The sequence below is a fragment of the Phascolarctos cinereus genome, unplaced genomic scaffold (assembly GCF_003287225.1).
Source record: "Phascolarctos cinereus isolate Bilbo 61053 unplaced genomic scaffold, phaCin_HiC Scaffold_5;HRSCAF=322, whole genome shotgun sequence".
Lineage (NCBI taxonomy): Eukaryota > Metazoa > Chordata > Mammalia > Diprotodontia > Phascolarctidae > Phascolarctos > Phascolarctos cinereus.
Window position 1 is genome coordinate 263,489,861 of NW_027555958.1, and position 20,053 is coordinate 263,509,913.

A 20,053-nucleotide genomic window follows, 5' to 3' on the forward strand; every position below is an offset into this window, starting at 1 on the left:
GTGGGCCAAGAGCTCTGGAAGCAGCTGCCACCCTGGTGCTGTGCCAGGACTGGAGCTAGGACTGAGCTTCTCTCTCACCAACCTTTCCTACTGACCTAAGTTGTCTTTGGCATTTGTGGGTTGAGAGGTCTGGAAATCACTGCCCATGATTCAGTCCTCTGAGGCCTGCTCCAGGTTCACTGAGGCCTAGTCTTTGACTGAGTGCCGACAGTGAACTGCACTTCTCTCCCAGCCCAGCTTGATAGACCTTTCTAATCAACCATCCAGGTTTGTCTTGGGCTGGAGATCTGCTTCACTCTGTCTTTTTGTGGGTTCTGCTGCTCTAGAATTTGCTTAGAGTCATTTTTTATAGGTATTTGGAAGGGTTTGGGGAAGAGCTCAAGCAAGTCACTGCTTTTACTCTGCCATCTTGGATCCACCCTTCATAGTTCTTTCTCTGGATGTGAATAGCATATTCCTTTGTGAGTCTTTTGGAGTTGTCTCAGATCCTTGCATTGCTGAGAAGAGCTAAGTCTATCAAAGGTGGCCATCACACAGTGTGGCTGTTACTATGTACAATGTTCTCCTGGTTCTGCTCATTTCACTCAGCATCAGATCATATATGTCTTTCTAGGTTTTCCGAAGTATACCTGCTCATCATTTCTTACAGCACAATAGTATTCCATTGCATTCATATACCACAACTGGTTCAGCCATGCCCCAATTGATGCGCATCCCCTCAATTTCCAATTCTTTGCCACCACAATAAGAGCTGCTACAAATATTTTTATATATGTGGGTCTTTTCCCCATTTTTATGATCTCTTTGGGATACAGAGCTGGAAGTGGTATTGCTAGGTCAAAGAGTATACATAGTTTTATAGCCCTTTGGGCATAGTTTCAAATTGATCTCCAGAATGGTTGGATCAGTTCACAACTCCACCCACAATGCATTAATGTTCCAATTTTCCCACATCTTCTCCAGCATTTATCATTTTCCTGCTTTGTCATGTTGGTCAATATGATAGGTGGTACCTCAGAGTCATTATGATTTACATTTCTCTGATCAATAGTGATTGATAATATTTTTTCATATGACTAGAAATAGCTTTACTTTCTTCCTCTGAAAACTGCCTGTTCATATCCTTTGACCATTTATCAATTAGGGAATGACTTGTATTCTTATAAATTTAACTCAGTTCTCTACATGAAACGAGGATTTTATCAGAGACACCAGTTGTAAAAATTCTTTCCCAGTTTTCTCCTTCCCTCCTAATCTTGGATGCATTGGCTTTGTTTGTGCAAAAACTTTCCAATTTAATGTAATTGAAATAATCTATTTTGCATTTCATAATGTTCTCTATCTCTTGTTTGGTCATAAATTCTTCTGTTCTCCATAAATCTGACAGGTTCATTCCTTGCTTTCTTAGTTTGCTTATAGTATCAGTCTTTATACCTAAATCATGTACCCATTTTGACTTTACCTTGGTATAGAGTGTAAGATGTTGGTCTATGGCTAGTTTCTGCCATACTATTTTCCAGTTTTCTCAGCTGTTTTTGTTAAATAGTTATTTCTTATCCCAGAAGTTAGAGTCTTTGGATTTATCAAGTGTTAGATTACTATAGTCATTGACTGTTACGTCTTGCATACCTAACCTATTCCACTGATCCACCACTCTGTTTCGTAGCCAGTACCAAGTAGTTTTTATGATTGCTGCTTTATAACACAATTTAAGATCTGGTACAGCTAGGCCACCTTCCCTCTCATTTCTTTTCATTACTTCCCTTGATATTTTGGACCTTTCCTTCTTCCAGATGAATTTTGTTATTGCTTTTTCTAGCTCTACAAAATAATTTTTTGGCAGTTTGATTGGTATGGCACTGAATAAGTAAATTAATTTAGATAGAATTGTCATTTTTATTATGTTACCTTGACCTTCCCATGATATTTTTCCAATTATTTAGATCTGACTTTATTTGTGTGAAAAGTGTTTTGTAATTATGTTCATATAGTTCCTGGGTTTGTTTTGGCAGGTAGACTCCTAAATATTTTATAATGTCTACAATAATTTTAAATGGAATTTTTCTTTCTATCTCTTGCTGCTGGGCTTTGTTAGTAATATACAGAAGTGCCAATGATTTGTGTGGGCTTAGTTTATATCCTGCAACTTTGCTAAAGTTGTTTATCATTTCAAGTAATTTTTTACTTCATTCTCTAGGATTCTCCACATATGGCATCATATCATCTGCAAAGAGTGATAGCTTTGTTTCTTCGTTACCTATCCTAATTTCTTCAATTTCTTTTTCTTCTTTGATTGCTACAGCTAACATTTCTATCACAATGTTGAATAACAGTGGTGATGATGGACATCCTTGTTTCACCCCCCCATCTTATTGGAAATGCTTCTAGCTTATCTCTATTACATATAATTTTTGCTGATGGTTTTTGATAGACGCTATCTATCATTTTAAAGAAGACTCTATTCCTTTGTTCTCTAATATTTTTAATAGGAATAGGTGTTATTTTTTTTTCAAATGCTTTTTCTGCATCTATTGAGATAATCATATGATTTCTGTTTGTTTTGTTGTTGATATGGTCAATCATGCTGATAGTTTTCCTGATATTGAACCCTGCTTTCCTGGTATAAATTCTTTGTAGTCATAGAGTATTATCCTCAAGCTAAGTTATTGTAATCTGTTTGATAATATTTCATTTAAATTTTTTGCATATATATTCATTTGGGAGATTGGTCTATAATTTTCTTTCTCTGTTTTGGTCCTTCTCAGTTTAGGTATCAGAACCATATCTGTATCATAAAAAGAATTTGGTAGGACTCCTTCACCTATTTTCCCAAATAGTTTTATTTAGTATTGGAATTAGTTGTTCTTTAGATGTTTGATAGAATTCACTTGTAAATCCATCTGGCCCTGGAGATTTTTTCTTAGGGAGTTCATTGATGGCTTGTTCAATTTCTTTTTTGAAATGGGGTTAAGTATTTTATTTCCTCTTCTGTTAATTTGGTCAATTTATATTTTTGTAAATATTCGTCCATTTCACTAAGATTGTCAAATTTATTGGCATACAGTTGGGCAAAATACCCCTAATTATTGTTTTGCTTTCCTCTTTTAAAAAAAAAAGTAGAAATAAAGAACTAGAAATAAAGTAAATCTCCTTTGATTAGGAAATGGATAAATAAGTTGTAGTCCACAAATATAATGGAAATTACTATGCTGTAAGAAATGAATATGATGAATATGAAGAAACATATGAAAACAGTCGAACTGAAGCAAAGTAAAGTAAACACAACAAGGAAAATAACTCATACAATGACTATGAAAATGTAAGTAGAAAAGGGGTACAGTGGAAAAGGCAAGGGCTTTTCAGTCAGGCGATATAAGTTCAAATCCCAACTATTCTACCTGCTGCCTATGTGACCTTGGGTAAATCACCTAATCTCTAAGCCTCAGTTTCCTAATTTGTAAAATAATAGGGTTGGCCTAAAGGAGTTCTAAATCTATGAGGCTATGAGCCCATGGACAAAACAATCAAAAATGAAATCTGAGAAATTATAGTGCCCAAGTTTGGCCTTCACCGCCACTCTTTTGCTGAGGTGAGTTATAATAGGTATTGAACACAGTATCCATAGGCAGACTTTTTTGATATGTTGGTTATTTTTGCCTAACAGTTTTTTTCTCTTCTTTTCAATTCTTTGTTATAAGAGATTGATTTCTGGGAGGGAGAGTGGAGCAGTAATTGGGAAAACTGGAAATACAGGTGATATAAAAGCAAAATAGATCAATACATTTTAAAATACATAGTATATTGTATTTTCTGGATTTGGACTTTTTAATGTGTTTTTCTTCATTTCCACTACTTAAATTGCCTGTATTGTCTTTAGTAGAATAGCTAGTTTCAGTTATTCCAGGTATCTTCAAATTACCTGTGTATTTATTTTTAAAAACCATATTATTTTTGCCTTAAAAATATTACAGATAAAAATGGAAGCCAACTCAATTTAAATTTTAATTATAGAAAATTTCAAATGATTACCTGTAACTATTCTTAATTTATTTTAATTTTTTTCAAAGTTGCAGCTTTGGGAGCAAGAAGTTTATTAAATTATACCAAAACAAATGGCACTGAGAAATGTAACATATTATGGTACTTTTAACTGCCACTAAAATATGTTCAACCTCAAGTTTAAACACTTCACATTCTAATCCAATAAGAGGCTTAATGTGAGCCAATAGTAATTGACAGAGAAAATGGCAGATCATGGCCAAGCCAAGATTCAACTAGAAACCCTATTACTGCACTCACTGTCAGTTGAAATAAATACTTTTGTTAGTTTTGCTTTTGTTGACTTAGAAGTTTGTTTTCATTGAAAAAAGTGAATGTATTTATGCAGGAGTTGTAGTAGAAAATATTCAATACTTTTGGCCTTCGTGTCTCCCTATCCCACCTCAGAAGATTTCACACATCTTTGAAGTACACTCCACAGTTTGGAAAACCTTAGAGAATGACTGCAGCTAGGTGTCATAGTGGATAGAACCCAGGCCTGGAGTCAGGAAGGCCTGAGTTCAAATCCAGTCTCTGACATTTTCTGGCTGTGTGACCCTAGGCAAGTCATTTAATCCTGTTTACCTCAGTTTCCTCATCTGTAAAATGAGAAGGAAATGGCAAACTATTCTAGTAACTTTGCCAAGTAAAACCTCAAAATGGGGTCACTGAGAGTCTGGTACAATTCAACAAAAAAGTATCTCTAACTCTTGACATGTTATAGTGAATATACCTAACTGCTTCTTTCTTCCAAGTGTAACCTGTTTTGTGTGTGTGTGTGTGTGTGTGTGTGTGTGTGTGTGTGTGAGACCATCACATGGAAGAATGTTATATTCTTCAATTGAAATAACTTAACATCTCAAAATATTTAAACCTTTCTCTGGATGGAGTAAAAATTTTAGGAAGGTATGAAAAAGACATGCTTTGCTAGCATTCTCTTAGGCTTAAAGAAAAGAACTGAGCTCATTTATTTCTTTCAAAGTTGTATTTCTGTTACTATGCCTCTTTTCTATGTCATCTGTTTTCATTTCTAATTAAATGCTTACTTCTGATCTTTGACTAGCAAGCAGGGGTAGAGATCCATAGGACCTTTGTTTGTAAATGATGAACTTGCTAATAGCTTACAGGAGAGGTCACTTTTATATCCTATCACAAAGCACTTGTACAGCTCTAAATCTATGATTCTATGACATGTTCTCATTTGATCCTCATAGTAGCCCTATGAGGTAGATTGTGTAAATATTATTACCCCTTCCCTCATTTTTTTAAGAGAAGACACTGAGGCTAAGAAAGTTAAAGCGACTTGCTTAAAGTCATACATCAAGCTAGATTTTTTGACTCCTACTTCAGAGGTTCATTTTTCTTTCTAGTTAAATAAAAGCTGAAATAAAGAAACAGAGACAAGATTGTGTCCTTTAGAACTTACTTTCTTGGGTCTCCCTCCTTCTGCCCTTGGTTTAAGCCAGGCTTTATTCAGGCTCCTAGTCCTAGGACCCTTCGACCCTTCAAACTGCTTTTCTCTCTCAGTTTATGTTCCAGCCTAGTTCAATCAGAGTGTCACCCCAGGTTTGCTTCTACTTAGATCACCCCCCCCAAGTGATGACTTACTCTGCAGTTTTCATGAAGGGTCTACTCTTTTTGCCTTTCCTTTCTTCTATTTTATAGAATCACTACATTTAGTAGCTGCAAGGGATCTTAGAGACCATCTAGTTCAATTCCCTCACATCTCTTTAATTTTAATTAGTCATTAGTTTTTATGTAACTATTACTTCAGAATAATTTGCTCCCTAACCAGCAACCCAGGGAGCCAACCCTGTAACTGTAAGTTCACTCCCCCAACTAGGTAGGTCCCTAGACAGATGGATATTACTACTTCTAGGGTTCTAGGGGTAACCCTATCCTCTTTACCTGTAGTACTATGCTTTCACTAACAATCAGCCAGAAGGGCAGCTAGGTGGTGCAGCAGATAGAGCACCAGCCCAGGAGTCCACAGGACCTGAGCTCAAATCTTGCCTCACTAGCTGTGTGACCTGGGGCAAGTCACTTAACTATGATTGCCTCCAAAAAACCTAAAACAATCAGTCACTATACTTAGTCCTTTAATGAACATATTTATTCAAGCGGCTTTGCAAGCACAGTGGTTATAAAGCAATTTCCCCCAAAATCTGGGGGCATTGTCTCCCACAAATACATACAGAGTCTGTGTGGGGAAAAGTGGGCACCAATTTAAAGGAGAAAAGTAGTGAGCAATATATGTAGGAAACATTATGTGACCAAGACAACTTAAAATTCTGAAACTGAAAATCCCTGATTTCCTTTCTTTTTCTCAGAAGGTTGCTGTGTTCATTGTGGGGCATGGTATCAGCGATCCAGTGCTTGCTGAGTAATTGGGTTGGTTCCTCGAAGGACGTGAAATCTTTACTGGACAAGTGGGCTTGCTCTTTATAATGTGTGGTGCCTTGGCTAGACAAGTCAGTGTACTGGCTAAGATGTGTTGAGGTTACTCAGCTGCTGAGCTTGCTTCTCTCTGGGCTTGGATGCTGCTAGCCACCGTTCAGCTGCTGCCAACCTGGGCTGAGACATTGGATTCTTCTCAGAGTTTAGCTGGATTTGCTAGATCCCTGGGTCTGATCATCAATAAGCAGCCTCAGTCTTTCACTGCCTTAAGTCACAAGCTTGACTGCGTAGTACTGTTTTCAGCTGGAGTGTTACAGCACTCTTTTCAGTCAGAGTTATTGTTTGTTCTTCATTCTAGAAGAGGACCAATGACATCAGCAGGTCGACATTTTGACTTGCAAGCAAACTGGATTTAAATGATGCAATACTGTGCAGAGTCATCAGCCTCACTGCCTCCTCCAGACTCTTTGGAGTCCAGTGGCAAGACATGGGTCTAGATGACTGGGAATGGCCCTGGATGCAGTGGAAGACCTTGGGATTTTTAAGCTAAGGTCTTACCCAGGGTCTCAATCTGAGGCAACAGCCGTTCAGTTAGAGTACTGATTTGCTCAACAACTCTTAGGCTAGGATTAGTAGAAGCCTCTTCACTTTGAATCCCTCAGAGTCTTCATATGCGATTGAGTTATTCAAGCCTCAGATTCCAGTTTGGAGAGTGCTTTACTAACATTTGAAAGGGCCTCAACTTCACATTTCCATTACCCTTAAGGCTTTCAGTTTTGTAAATGTAAAAGGAGGTGGAACACTATTCAAATAAGAAGAATACAAAATAAAGAGAAAAAAAGTACTTCAGCAAAACTTACTCAACACAACTATGGAGTTTGACAGTATACACAACGTTCTAAATCCCCCCCCCCTTCCATCTCGGAAAAGGAGAGAGGTTTCCCCCCCCTCTTCTCTCCAGTAATATTTAGTTTCTTTTTTATTGTTGTTTTTTTTTTCCATTTACATTGCAACCCCCTCTTTTCAAAGAAGGGAACCAGAGCTCCAGAGGAGTAATGGTTCAATATCACACAGTTAGTAATAAGGGCATATAAAGGACTAGAACCTGCCTTCTCATTTCTAATCTATGAGACTTCCTCATTCATTCTTAGGTTTAGTTCTTCAATTTTCCTCTTCCTGACTCTCCCATAGGGGAACAAGCAATGGTTCTGCTGTCAAAGGATCTGGGATGAAATCTTCTTTCTGCCATTTACCTACCATTGCCACCTTGAGCAAATCTCTTAACCTGACTGCCTGTTTCAGGCTTTAGGTTTATGATCTGCTTCTTTGTATTATATCAAATTTTGGAATCTGATATTTAGTGCTAGACCTTAGAGGTGATTTAGTCCAACCCCTTCATTTTACAGATGAAGAAACGGAATCTGGAGAAGTTAAGTGGCTTTCACAGAATCACACAGGTGGCAGAGATGTGATTTCAGTCCAGGTCCACTGATTCCAAATCCAGCATTTTGCTCCCATTAAACCAGATACCGTGCCTAGGGTATGCGCAGCCCTGTGCTGTGTAGTGGGTGTGCCTATTGCCTTCATCTAAGTGTTCAATCCACTTCGTGTATGTGGGGGATTTTGCATTAATGAGACCTTAGAGACTAGTATGAGACCCTTAAAAAAAATTAACTGGAGGGGGGAGGACTTCCAACTGGGTCCAACTGATTCCCCCAAACGGGACAATGTCTCACTGTCATGGTTTAGCCAACACACCCCAGATTCGTCCCCCTCCCCTCCACAGTCTAATCTACGTGCCCTGCCAGCTATCTGGGTGTGCTCAGTCCCCCTGCTCTCCAGGTTCCTCTTCAGACTGATGATCCTCCGCAGGGCCTCAAAGAGCAGCCCCTGCTGTCCCGAGCAGTTCTGGGACACACCTCTCGGGAGAGCTGCGTATTTCCGCGTGGTAGGGAAGCCCCGGCTACGTCCGCTGTGCGCTCTAGCCTGGGTTCCAGGTCCCTGGGAAGTTCTTTAAGGAGCCCAAGCCCCGAAGCTGCTCTGGCTCCTACTCTTCGGCCCCGCCCCCTCCCGAGAGAAGCCGGGAGCTCGAAGCTGTGAGCTCAGAGGCAGCCCAGCCTGGGGGCGTCACCGAGTGCGGCCACCCAGCTCCAGCTCCAGCTCCAGCTCCACGCCGGAGTCCTCTTCTCTTCTCCACCTCCTCTTCTTCCCTCCCTTCTCTTCCCGGTCGTAGAACACAGACCCAACGCCCAGCTAGGCACCGAGCCGGAGACGGACAGCATCTGCAGCCGGGACCGTGGGGCAGAGCGAACCTGTGGAGCCTGGGACCCCGGCGTTCTCAGAGCCCGTAACTGCTGGAGGCTCCAAAGGAAGCCCCTCGGCTAGGGCTTCGGCTGCCGTGCCCTGCTGCTCACTGCCCGAGGCTGGGGAGCGATGCAGGCTGCACTGTGAGTCCCAGGCGGCAGGGCCATGTCCGGCTCTCGTTGCCAGACATTGTACCCCTTCACTGGGGAGAGGCACCGCCAGGGTCTGCGCTTCGACGCCGGAGAGGTGCTCACGGTGCTGCAAGTCCCGGACGGGGGCTGGTGGGAAGGGCAGAAAGAGGACGGACTCCGTGGCTGGTTTCCAGCAAGCTATGTGCAGTTGCTAGAGGTAAGGTTGTGGGGCTGGGCGCTGGTGGGATGAAAGGGCCCTATCTAGCGGAACTGGGAACCAATCTCCCTATCTCCACCCAAATCCGACGCCAGCTTCGAGGATGGCAGAGCACCAACCACGCCACCACTGTGAGTGCCAGTGTAAGGATGTGCCAGTAGCCAGGAGAGGCACTGCTGGGGGTGTGTTAGGGCGCAGCGCCTTCCTTGGTCAGTTCCTGCCTGACCAACTTAGAGCTTTGCTTTAGGGGACCGGAGTAAGGGGTGCGAAACTGGAGCTAAGTGGGGTGAGGGAACGGAATGCAGCCCACTCCTGTCCAAACCCCCTGCAGCGCTTTTCTGCGTCTTGGGAATGGTGCGCAGCCTTCGAGCTTCGTCCTCACTCCCACTTTGCTTCTCTTCTACACACAAAGTGCCCTTCTTCCTCTTTTCTCTCCTGTTTTGTTCTCTCCCTCTTCCTGCTTTTTTTTGGGCTAACCTTCTCACTGAATGAACTGAAAACTTAAAATTCTTAGTTCGAGACCGGCCAGCTTCCTTGAGTCCGATTTGGTTTTCTCCAGTCAGAACCCTTCCAAGGAACAGACTTTTGGAGATTTGCGGTAGGACTTTCTGGGATATGTGGGACAGACCAAACCACATCGTGGAGAGGAGTGCACAGCCTGCCAGGGAATAAGAAATGGGCCTCAAAATTCCCAGTGGGTATGAGTGGGTGTTGTAGGGCCAGGTTATGAGTAAAAGTCACAAGCATCAGCAGCAATAGCTTCCCATCTGGAGATCATCCAGCAGGCATTATCTAATCACAACCAGCCATGTCCTGGACCCTAGACCCTTCCTTCCAACCCATCCTCTCCTCCCTCCCAAAGAAAGAACCAGCCTAGATTCAAGAGTGGGGAAGTGACTTGCTCTTGGGGTGCTAAGTGGACACCAAGTTACTTTTGACGTTAATGACCACCGTGAACTCCAACTAAGTAGAGTTCCCCTGTTTGTGTTTCAGTGACACTTAGGGATCCAAGTCTTCTATTTCATCCACATTACTCACTGCTTTATGGCCATGGACTTAGGAGGGAATGGGATAAAATTATTTTGAAAGTTAGATCAGAATCCTGTCACCCCCTTAAGGATGTAGGATTTAGAGTAGGAAGAGACCTTAGAAAATGCCCAATTCAGCCTTCAACTGACAGAAAAGGAGACTGAGGCCCAGAGAGATAAATTGACATGCAGAAAGCCACACAAATGGTAACTAGAACTAGGAATCAAATCTAGCTTTTCGGAGTCCAGATTCTGTGCTCTTGTCTTGCAACGCAGTTTGATGACTTTCATCAGATCATCCTAGGAGTGCTGTGAACATGAAATTCTTAAGATTTGCAAAATGGGGTACACAATGAAAGGAGATAATATATGCAAGATGTTTTGCAAAACTTAAAGCAGTATACAAAAGTCAGCTACCATCATCATTAACTACTGTCCAATAGTTGGCTAAAATCTTGGGGTCATGATCACTACTACCAATTAATGAATCAATGAGATGAAAACATCAAAGGATCAGGATTTGAGCTGTGTCTTAGCAAAGACACTCGTGTGATACTGCTTATGTGACTATGGACAGGTTGGTTAACCTTTCTGAGCTTTAATCATCTCTTTTGTAAAATAAGGATATGTGTCTAAATTTACCTCTGAGGCCTCTTTTAGTCTAGGATCCTAATGTTACAGAATTCCCACTAAAAGCCTGCCAAATGTTATACAAAAACATTGAGAAAAATAGAATATGTCTACTGATTTAGTACAGTTCCACATTAATACTGAGAATTTATTCTGAACAAATAACTAAGAAAATATTGGTAGTTCCACTAGTGTGTGGGGGCAAGGGGTTGCATAAACTGTTAGCAGGGTCCCTTTTTAGAAATATATTTATACTACATTTTGAAGCCAGTTGTTTGTATTTTGGCATGTATATGTCATATATATGTTATTGTATCTCCCACAGTATACTTACACTGATGTTTGATATTTGGTGAATTTCTTTTGTTGTAATATGGAAAGCATTAACTTATACAGAAATTATAGAATTTGAGGTGTCCTTATCCTCATAGTTTCCCTCTTTGAGATTTAAACTGTGGCACAAGGTGATGATGTATCTCTCTTATCTTATGAAAACCAGTGCCAAATCTCCCTGTTTCTGAAAACCTTGGTAGGGGCCCATGGAGCCTATACCTTTCAGGGAATTATTCATGTTGAAATTTGGTTGGCAGAAGACTGACCTGATCAAGGTAGCTTCTGACAAGACTTTCTTTAATGCAGTGTGGCCTGAACTTTGTTTTGGGAAGATGTGAAACTAGTGAATTTGCTCACTGTCACTGTGCTGTAGCATTATTCTAGACTCCCAGAGTTTTATTTCTGAAGGATTTTGCTAATTTGAGAATGACAGCTCACTGGTAGCAGCAACCTGCGCTGTGGAAGTTGCTGACTTGTTAGGAATTGGTTTTTAGTACCTTATTTGTTTACATACAGGTGGTCCAATCTGGGGAGACTAACTGGCCCAGAAACAAATATTCCTTCTTCCCTGTACTATATTCCCCAAACTTTTTTTCATACAAAAGCAATCCATATCAGTGTTATACAGTAAGACTACCTATTCAGTTTTCTTGAGGCAAATCTGAGCTGAATCATTACAAAGGATTATTTAACCTCCAGAACCTTCTCTGAACTTTTTTAGTATTTGCTTTGTTCCTTTTCTGTACACTTAACCACACTGTGTGTGTGTATATCTTACCTTCTCTACTAGATTATAAGCTCCTAATGGGCAGGTACCAAACCTTATTAATGTTTATAACTCCTATGTCTCTCCTAATGTTTGCATCAACTATGGTGCCTTGCAGGTAGTGTAGAGGTTTAACAAATAATTGATGAGTGAATGGACGAAGCATTTCACTATGCTTCACATTTAGTTGGACTCTAGGTCAAATCATGCTTCTTGTGTATAGTGTGATATATTGTGTATCTCTTTTATAGAAAACATATAGCATGGATTCCACGTCTGTCCAAACCTATGTTCAAAAAAGGCGCTCTTTGTAATGATTAAACTGTGTAGGTGGTTGTCACTGAATACTCCAATATGGATATAGTTTTCTTCCATCTTACGTACTCAGACAACTCACTTTGGTTTAGGTTTTTGATGCCTGTTGAAAACCCTGCTTTTCAGGAACAAGGTCAGCCTGCCATCTCATCTTTTGATTCCTGCAGGCCAAACTGGCCTATTTTTTGTCAGTTTCCCAGCTGCCCACTCTAGTGGACATTAAAGCAGCAATCATCAATTTCATGCTTATTCTCTGTACTCTCTACAGAAAAGCCCTTAGCTTAGCAACAAGTGTGAAGTATCCCTGATTTTGCAGAATAAATGGGAATGTTACTACATGCAATGAACATGCTTTTTTTTCTTTTTTGCCTAGTTCTGTCAGAGAGCCTCAAGCTGTTTTTCTTTCAACCTGTTTCACTGAATCCAACCTTATTAGGTGCCCCCTCTGTATTTAGCTAAGAGTTGTTTAGTATTTTTCTGCCATAATTAAAATTAACTTACATTTATTTATTACTTTTCACAGTGGTCTCAGATGTTATTTCCTCTCATCTGTACAATGACTTTGTGAGGTAGACAGGGAAGAAAACGATCTCCATTTTGTAGGTGTTAATACTGATAAGTCTTTGCTTGTCTAAGTAAAACTCAGAGGTGACCTAGTAGTGTCAGATCACAAAGTCCACCCCAGATCATCTGACTCTAAGTCTAGAACACTTCCACTGCATCAGGAAAACCCAGATGCTTCCTTCCTAATTCCTAGCAGTGGTAAAGCTAAAAATTTTTGCTTTCCCAGCAAAAAAATTCAGAAAACCCCTTCTCACAGCCTGCAAAATAATTCTACCTGACAAGTTGAACTACTGATTTTTAGCAAAAGAGTATCATGCAAGTTAAGCTGAATTTGGTGTTGTGTGTGTTATATGAAATATTTTGGAAATTCTTGGAAGCCTCTCATAAAAGGTGGTCTATACTATTCATTTGACAGTCACTGACTAATAAAGACCAGTTTCACATCTTCCGTCCTTTATGTGCTTATTTGGCAGTTTCTGAATAGATGAATCTACATGCAGAGTCAGGATTTTGCTTTACACCAATGGTATTGAAGTCGTATTCAGGAATATATTCTTTCTAAAAACAGATCCTGAATATCTAACACTGTAGATATCCCCGATTGAATGAGCAGAACCTTTTGGTGGGGTTACTACTGTGACATCAGAGGTTGGTTTCTTGGGGCTTCTTCAGTCTCAGAGTCCCTAAACTTTGCTGTGGTTCAGACTGTCAAGTCAAATCAAATGGGTACCTATTACGCGGCATCCACAGTTGCAGTGAGCCATTTTGGCACCAGGGGCAAGTAATATGAAACAAACCGCCAGCATAAGACATACAAGAAAAAAGATACACATTCCATTTTGGCTATGGTAAAGTAAAGGACTATAGCTGGAGTGTATTGAAGCTTTCCTGAGGAGTTGTTAAATTTTGAGATTGAGCATTTACACCTCAGAAATCAGTAAATGCTAGCAATCAGGGCTTGATCTATTGTTTTGTTGTCTAGATTTGAAGTGATAGAGATTAAACTTAAAACTGTATTACATGTACTATTTTTTTTTCTTTTTGGAGAACTTTAACCATCACACTCCTGACTATATAACTATTTTCTGACCACTTCAGAAAGTTGGTAACCAGGTGATGAATTCTTTCAATCATATCAGCTCTCAGAGATCTAGCAAAGAGTAGAAGTGCTGAGATATGTGTCAGTAAAGACAATATATTACAGGATGAAATTATCCATCCTTGATCTCTTAAAAGGAATATATAGAGAGGTATGGAGGGCAATAGGAAGAACATTGACCTTGAAATTAGTAAATCGGGATTGTTTTAGTTCTGTTACTAACTTGCTGAGATGACCTTGAGCAAATCACTGCTCTTGGGGCCTCTATTTCCATCTACGTAAAATGAAGCACTGAGAATAGATAGATGAACACTGACATCTCTTCCTATCTCTAAATCCTCTGATCCTATCTCAGAACCTGTGGCATATGTTTTGGTAGGGAGAGGCATATGTATAATGATCACAGGACTGAAGATTTAGAAGAAGTAGAGAACTTGTAGTTATATAATCAAAGTCCCTCATTTGACTGAAAAACCTGAGACCCAGAATAGTGGCCTTCTATCCTTTGAGAACAGATTTTGTGTGTGGTGTGTGTGTATAGGTATATTTATAGCCAAAAGTCATTTGCATCTAAGTCAGATAAATTCTGTGATTTTGTAATAAGGTGAGTGACTAATCTGGTAATAAATGTTTTTTGGTCAAAAACAGTTAGAAGTCAAAAATTTTTGGTCAAAAACAAAATGTGAACTAATGAGACTTTAATATGGATTCAAAAAGGATTCTAAGTCGCGGTGGCAACAGCACTGCCTTGGCTGATAACTGGGTTGTGAGTAAACCTTCTGTGGCCTCAACTCCCTATAACCAGCTAGGCCCCAGACTCAGGCCCACCCTAGTCTTAGACTCTTGCCTTTGATACCACCATCCACCTCTACAACTTCTTGCTTAGGGAGTGATGATCAAATCATCATTATCATTGCTGTTGGGAAGGGTGGGCTGCCACTCTGAATTCCTATGATTCAGAGACACAAGCTGCCTGGGGAGAAGTTTACTTCTGGTATGATTCCTACTCCCTTCTACCTATCTCTATCGACTCTACCTCCCCTTTGTCCATATCCACTCCACTTTCCTGCTTCCATTGTCTCCTATGGAAGGCCCGTTAACAAAATGCCATTCTTTTGAGACAATCAGGGTTAAGTGAGTTGCCCAGGATCACGCACAGCTCGCTAAGTGCTGGAGGCAAGGTTTGAACTCAGGTCCTTCTGACTCCAGGGCTGGTGCTCTATCCACTGTGCCACATAGCTACCCCAACAAACTGCCATTCATAATGGACCTCTTTCATCTTTTTGAAGTAAAGGAGACCTGGGTTCCTCTCCCATCCTTACCCTGTCTAGAACACACTGTATCCTTAGATGCCTTTTCCAGCATTGAATGTACTCATGCCCTCATGGCCTCCTGAACCAGGAGGAGGAATAGGCGTGCATCCTGCATCTCACTGCTACAGCAGCTGCAGCAGTTATATATTGCTGTAAGGTTTACAAAGTGCTTTATAGACATTTTATCCTCAAACAACCCTAAGGTAGATAGGGATTAAGTAGCTTGGCCAGAGTCATGAAGCCTTAAGAGTCTGAGGCTAGATTTGAACTCTGATCTTCCTGAATCCAGGTCCAGCACTCTATTTACTTCATCACTTGGTCGCCTCTTTGGCCTTTTCTCTACCACTGTCATTCAGTAACCTCCTTTTGAGGTTTACTATATCCAGATATATGATCCTATCCAGATCCTGTCGACTATTTCTTATGCCCTGAAGGTTCTGTCCTTTCTCAGCTAGTTTAGTACCTGGCTTACAGTCTTTTTTACCTCAACTCTTGCCCTTATACTCAAAGACTTTATTTTACATGTTGTTATTTCCTTAAATAGCCTTTTCCCAGGTCATCAACTTCAACTCCCAGGGTCTACATCCTTATTCCAACTTTAGCCACATAGAGTGACAGTCATGTCTTGATCTCATTATCATTCACAATTATTTTGCCTCTACAATCCATAACTGAAATTCCTTTATCTAACCATACACTTCTGTCTCCTTCCCATTTCTCTCAGTGCCTAAACCACTGAAACTACCAGGTGTTCTACTCAACTGTTTCCTAGAGCATCTTGCTAACTTTTCTCCCTTCAAAATCTTGAACGTATGGTTTTCATCGTAATAGGCCCTCATTGCTTCACACCAGCACTTTTACAGCACAGCATTTGTTCCAAACTTTGTCCTCACGCTTCCCTTCTCCCTCTTAGCAGAATATCTTGCTCCATATTTCATTGAACAGACTGAGGGTTCCTCTTCTCAACATCATCCCCAAATCTTTCCTGCTTTGTTTCAGTCTCAGAGGAAAGGGATGACTCTTCACCTTGTCAATGCTAGTCAACCTACCCTTGACAGAGGACCTACATTCAGACCTTGGCACTGTCACTAAATATGATCTTGAGCAAGTCACTTAAACTCTCTAAGCCTTATTTACATCACCTATAAAATCCTGTTGAACTAGATGATCGCTAATGTTCATTCCAAGCTCTCATTTTTTGATCCTCTTATCTTCCAGGAGTTTGACCTTTTAATCATTTAATCTTTTTCTCTAATTGTTAATCAGTCTTTACTGGCTCCTTCTGTGATATCCACAAACATATCTAGTTCTGCCCTATCCTTAAAAATTCCCTACTTGACTTTTTTATTTTTTAGGCAATTGGGGTTAAGTGACTTGCCCAGGGTCACACAGCTAGCAAAAATCAAGTGTTTATCTGAGGCAGGATTTGAACTCAGGTCCTCCTGACTTCAGGGCCGGTGCTCTTTCCACTGCACCAACTAGCTGCCCCCCAATTGACTTTTAAACTCTCTTCTCTTTCACTGTCAAACTCTGAGAAAAAGCCATCTACATTCATTGCCTCCACTTTCTAAACTCCTACTCATTTTGGAACTCCTTGCAATCTAGCTTCCCATCACCCAACTGAAACTGCTTTCTCCAGGGTTACCACAATGCTCTCTCAATTGCTAAATCTGATTTCCGTTTCTCAGTTCTCATTCTTCTTGAGAATATTTGACATTGTTAACCACTCCCTTCTCCAAAACATGTTGTCCTCCATAAATTTTGGTGACTTTCCTTTGCTCTGGTTTTCTTACCTGATTGGTCACTCATCAGATTCATTCACTAGGTAATTGTCCATCATGGCTTATCTCCTATGGGTGAGTAGCCCAGGGCTCTATCCTGAAGCTTTTTCTTTCTGTCTCTTGGTGAGATCAGTTCCAAACCGCTCTCATCAATTATCATCCTTATGCAGATAACTCCCAGATTTATATATCTATTCTAGTCTCTTGACTTGTAGTCCTGTGTCTCAAACGACCTGCTGAAAATCTTCAGCAGATGTCTTATAAGCATCTCAAATGCAACATGTACAAACAGAACTCATCTTTCCTCTGCTCTTGTCCTAACTTCCCTCTTTCAGTGAAAGATACCACCACCTTTTCACCACCCAAGATGTTACCCAAGATGACCCTCTGAGTCACCTCAACTCTCCATTTTCCTTTTATCCTTCATAGCTAATCAGTTGCCAAGTGTTATCAATTCTATTTCTGCAGCAATTGTCTTTGCCTTTCCTCTCCCAAAAATATCAACTTAGTCAAGGCCCTTGTTGCCTCTTACTGGACTATTGCAACAGCTTCCTAATTAGTCTCCCAGCTTCCACTCTGTCTTTAGTCTGTCTTGCCCATTTATGTCAAACCAGCCTTCCTAAAGCACTAGTCTGACCATGTCACTTTCCTCTTCGAAAAACTTGAGTGGTTTCTTCTCAACCCTAGAATACAAATTCCTCTGCTTGGGATTTAAAGTCTGTCACAACTTGGCTTTAGACAACCTTTTCAGGCTTAATGTACATTACTGTCTTTCACATACTCTACATTCCAACCAAATTGACCTTCTTACTGTTCCTTGTATATTCCTTGAGCAGGGGAGAGATCTGGTGAAACTAGTCATTCCATTTTCTGTCGCTTTGCCTTTCTTCAGGATGTCCTCCATGCCTGGAAAAATCTCTCTTTTCACTTTTGCCCTGTAGAATCACTAGCATCCTTTAAGGCTCAGCTCAAGCGACACCTCTTACAGGAAGCCTAGGGTGATTCCTCCAGTTGCTGATGGCCTACTTCCTCCCCACCATAACTTTGTACGTATTTTATAGTTATCCCTTCTACTTCACAGTTTCGCTATATAGCAGGTCAGCATAAGAAATTAAATGGGAATTTTGGGGGAGTTTTGCAGAAGTCACAGACAACACAGAAAAAGTTTAGGAACTCAGAAATGCATAAAATATTTGCACAGTATTGTATGAAAAAAGAGAAGGAAATCCACGAAGCTGGAAGACTTTTCTGGTATTTTTGGAGGGCCAAAAAACTTTATGCAGATTTTCCAGATTGAAGGGGCACCGTATCCCTAACCTCAGCAATGTGGAAGGGATAACTGTATATATATTTTTTTTCTGGATACTTCTTGTTTTAACTCCCAATAGAATGAAGTTTCCTTGAGGGCAGGATATATTTCATTTTTTTGTCTTTGTATCCCAGTACAGAGCCTGGTGCATGGCACATAGTAGACATTTAATTCATTAAACACTTGAATGAATGAATTATTGGAATAAGTATATAGCCTCCCAAGAGAATTACTTACTAACTTTCGTTAGATCCTTTCATTTCTTTAAGCTGTTATCCTGTATCTCTGATTTTTCTCAAACTCCTTGAAAAAGATGCATACATTCTATGCTTCCACTTTCTCTCCACTTTACTCACTCTAGCTTCTGATCTTTTTTATGCAATAAAAACTGTTCTTCCAAAGTTGCCATTGATCTCTTTGTAAGGGTGTGTGTGTATATATGTATGGAGAGGGGGCGGGGCGCGGGGGCGGGTGTGATTCAGTCAATTAATCACTGTACTCCTGCTTAGAGTAACAAACAAAATTCTCTACCCTTCCTACCTTTATCTGGTGAGAACATATCTGTTGAATCAATCGATTGAAGGCATTAAACTAATGTATGCCTTATCATGCCCAGTGTATTGGCTGTAATGTAGAAGAAAGCCATGACTATGCATATCTGTTACAACGGCTTTCTTTTTCTTTTTAAAATGTGTGTGTGTGGAGCTGAGAGGGGGAGAAAATAAATCTTCTTCTTCTTTTTTTTTTTAAGTTAGTTTGAGAGCCCAGTATTTAAGTGTCCAGGAACTTAAAGGAGAGCGCAGTTCCAGCCAAGTCCCTGACAGAGAGTTGCTTGGGAGGGAAAGAAGGAGCCTTTGTCTCTTTGCCCCATCCCCTTGACCATAGGATGACCTTGTGGACTTTGGAAGGTGGGAGGATTTGGACTCTTTATCTGCTTTCTAGATGCATCTCAGGAACAGTAGTGAGTGGAGGCAATATCTGCTTCAGGAGCTAAGGACAAGCTGGATAATGCTGAGAAAGGGCAGCTTTTGGATTCTTTAAGGAACATAGTGGAGCATGTGAAGGACTCCAGTAAATAAACTTCTAGGAACTGTGAGTTATTCTTTTGCCATTTGATATCTATGTTTGAAATTTTTTTTTCATGGACTCTGTGTCTATATAGGGCAGCTAAGTGGTACTTAGAGTACTGGACCTGAAGTCAGGAAGATCTGAGTTCAGATCCAGCCTCAGACATTTAACTAGTTGTGTGATGGTGGTCAAGTCACTTAACCCCTATTTGCCTCAACTCCTCATCTATAAAATGGGGAAACACTGGAGAAGCTCATAGCAAACCACTCCAGTATCTTTGCCAAGAAAACCCCAAATGGAGTCCTGTAGAATTGGACATGATTAAACGACAACAACATCTTGTGGGATAGCATGTCTTTTGGGAAGATATTTTATGAGAACTCTTCTAACCAGACCACTTTAGTTTATACTTCTCTCTAAAAGCTAATTGTCTGGCTGACTAACTGATGTGCATTGATAATCAAGGTGGGAAGCATGCTGGTGTGATCTCGTGAGCTATAGTAGTAGAGACTAACTCTCCAGTTCCTCAGGGTCACCTAGAACACTGAGGGGAGTGAAGGGTAACCACCTTCAGGGGATGTAACCTGCCATGTTATCTGGGTTTAGGAGAGTGAGTCCAGTGTATATACAATATCCGAGTTGCCAAATCCAACAGTCTTTTCTCAGTCCTAATCTGTTTCCAGTGTCTGCTTCATTTGACATTGCTCATCAACCTCTCCTCTCTTGGTTTTGGTGTTAATGATCCTCCTAGTTTACTTCC

At 40.5% G+C, this 20,053-nt stretch overlaps 2 protein-coding genes across 2 annotated transcripts in view; both read left to right on the forward strand.

Annotated features, from left to right (window-relative positions):
* The window catches only part of LOC110193917 (myosin-13), a 138,860-nt gene extending 130,074 nt beyond the window's left edge, over window positions 1–8,786 (forward strand). Inside the window, exons 39-40 of the mRNA XM_078155700.1 lie at window positions 8,278–8,531; window positions 8,669–8,786. Of these exons, the coding sequence (XP_078011826.1) occupies window positions 8,278–8,531; window positions 8,669–8,786 (372 nt within the window). The remainder of the gene's footprint in view (window positions 1–8,277; window positions 8,532–8,668) is intronic.
* GAS7 (growth arrest specific 7) overlaps window positions 8,333–20,053 on the forward strand; it is a 280,930-nt gene continuing 269,209 nt past the window's right edge. The window contains exon 1 of the mRNA XM_020965897.2: window positions 8,333–9,087. Coding sequence (XP_020821556.1) covers window positions 8,905–9,087 — 183 coding nt within the window. The 5' untranslated portion in view covers window positions 8,333–8,904. The remainder of the gene's footprint in view (window positions 9,088–20,053) is intronic.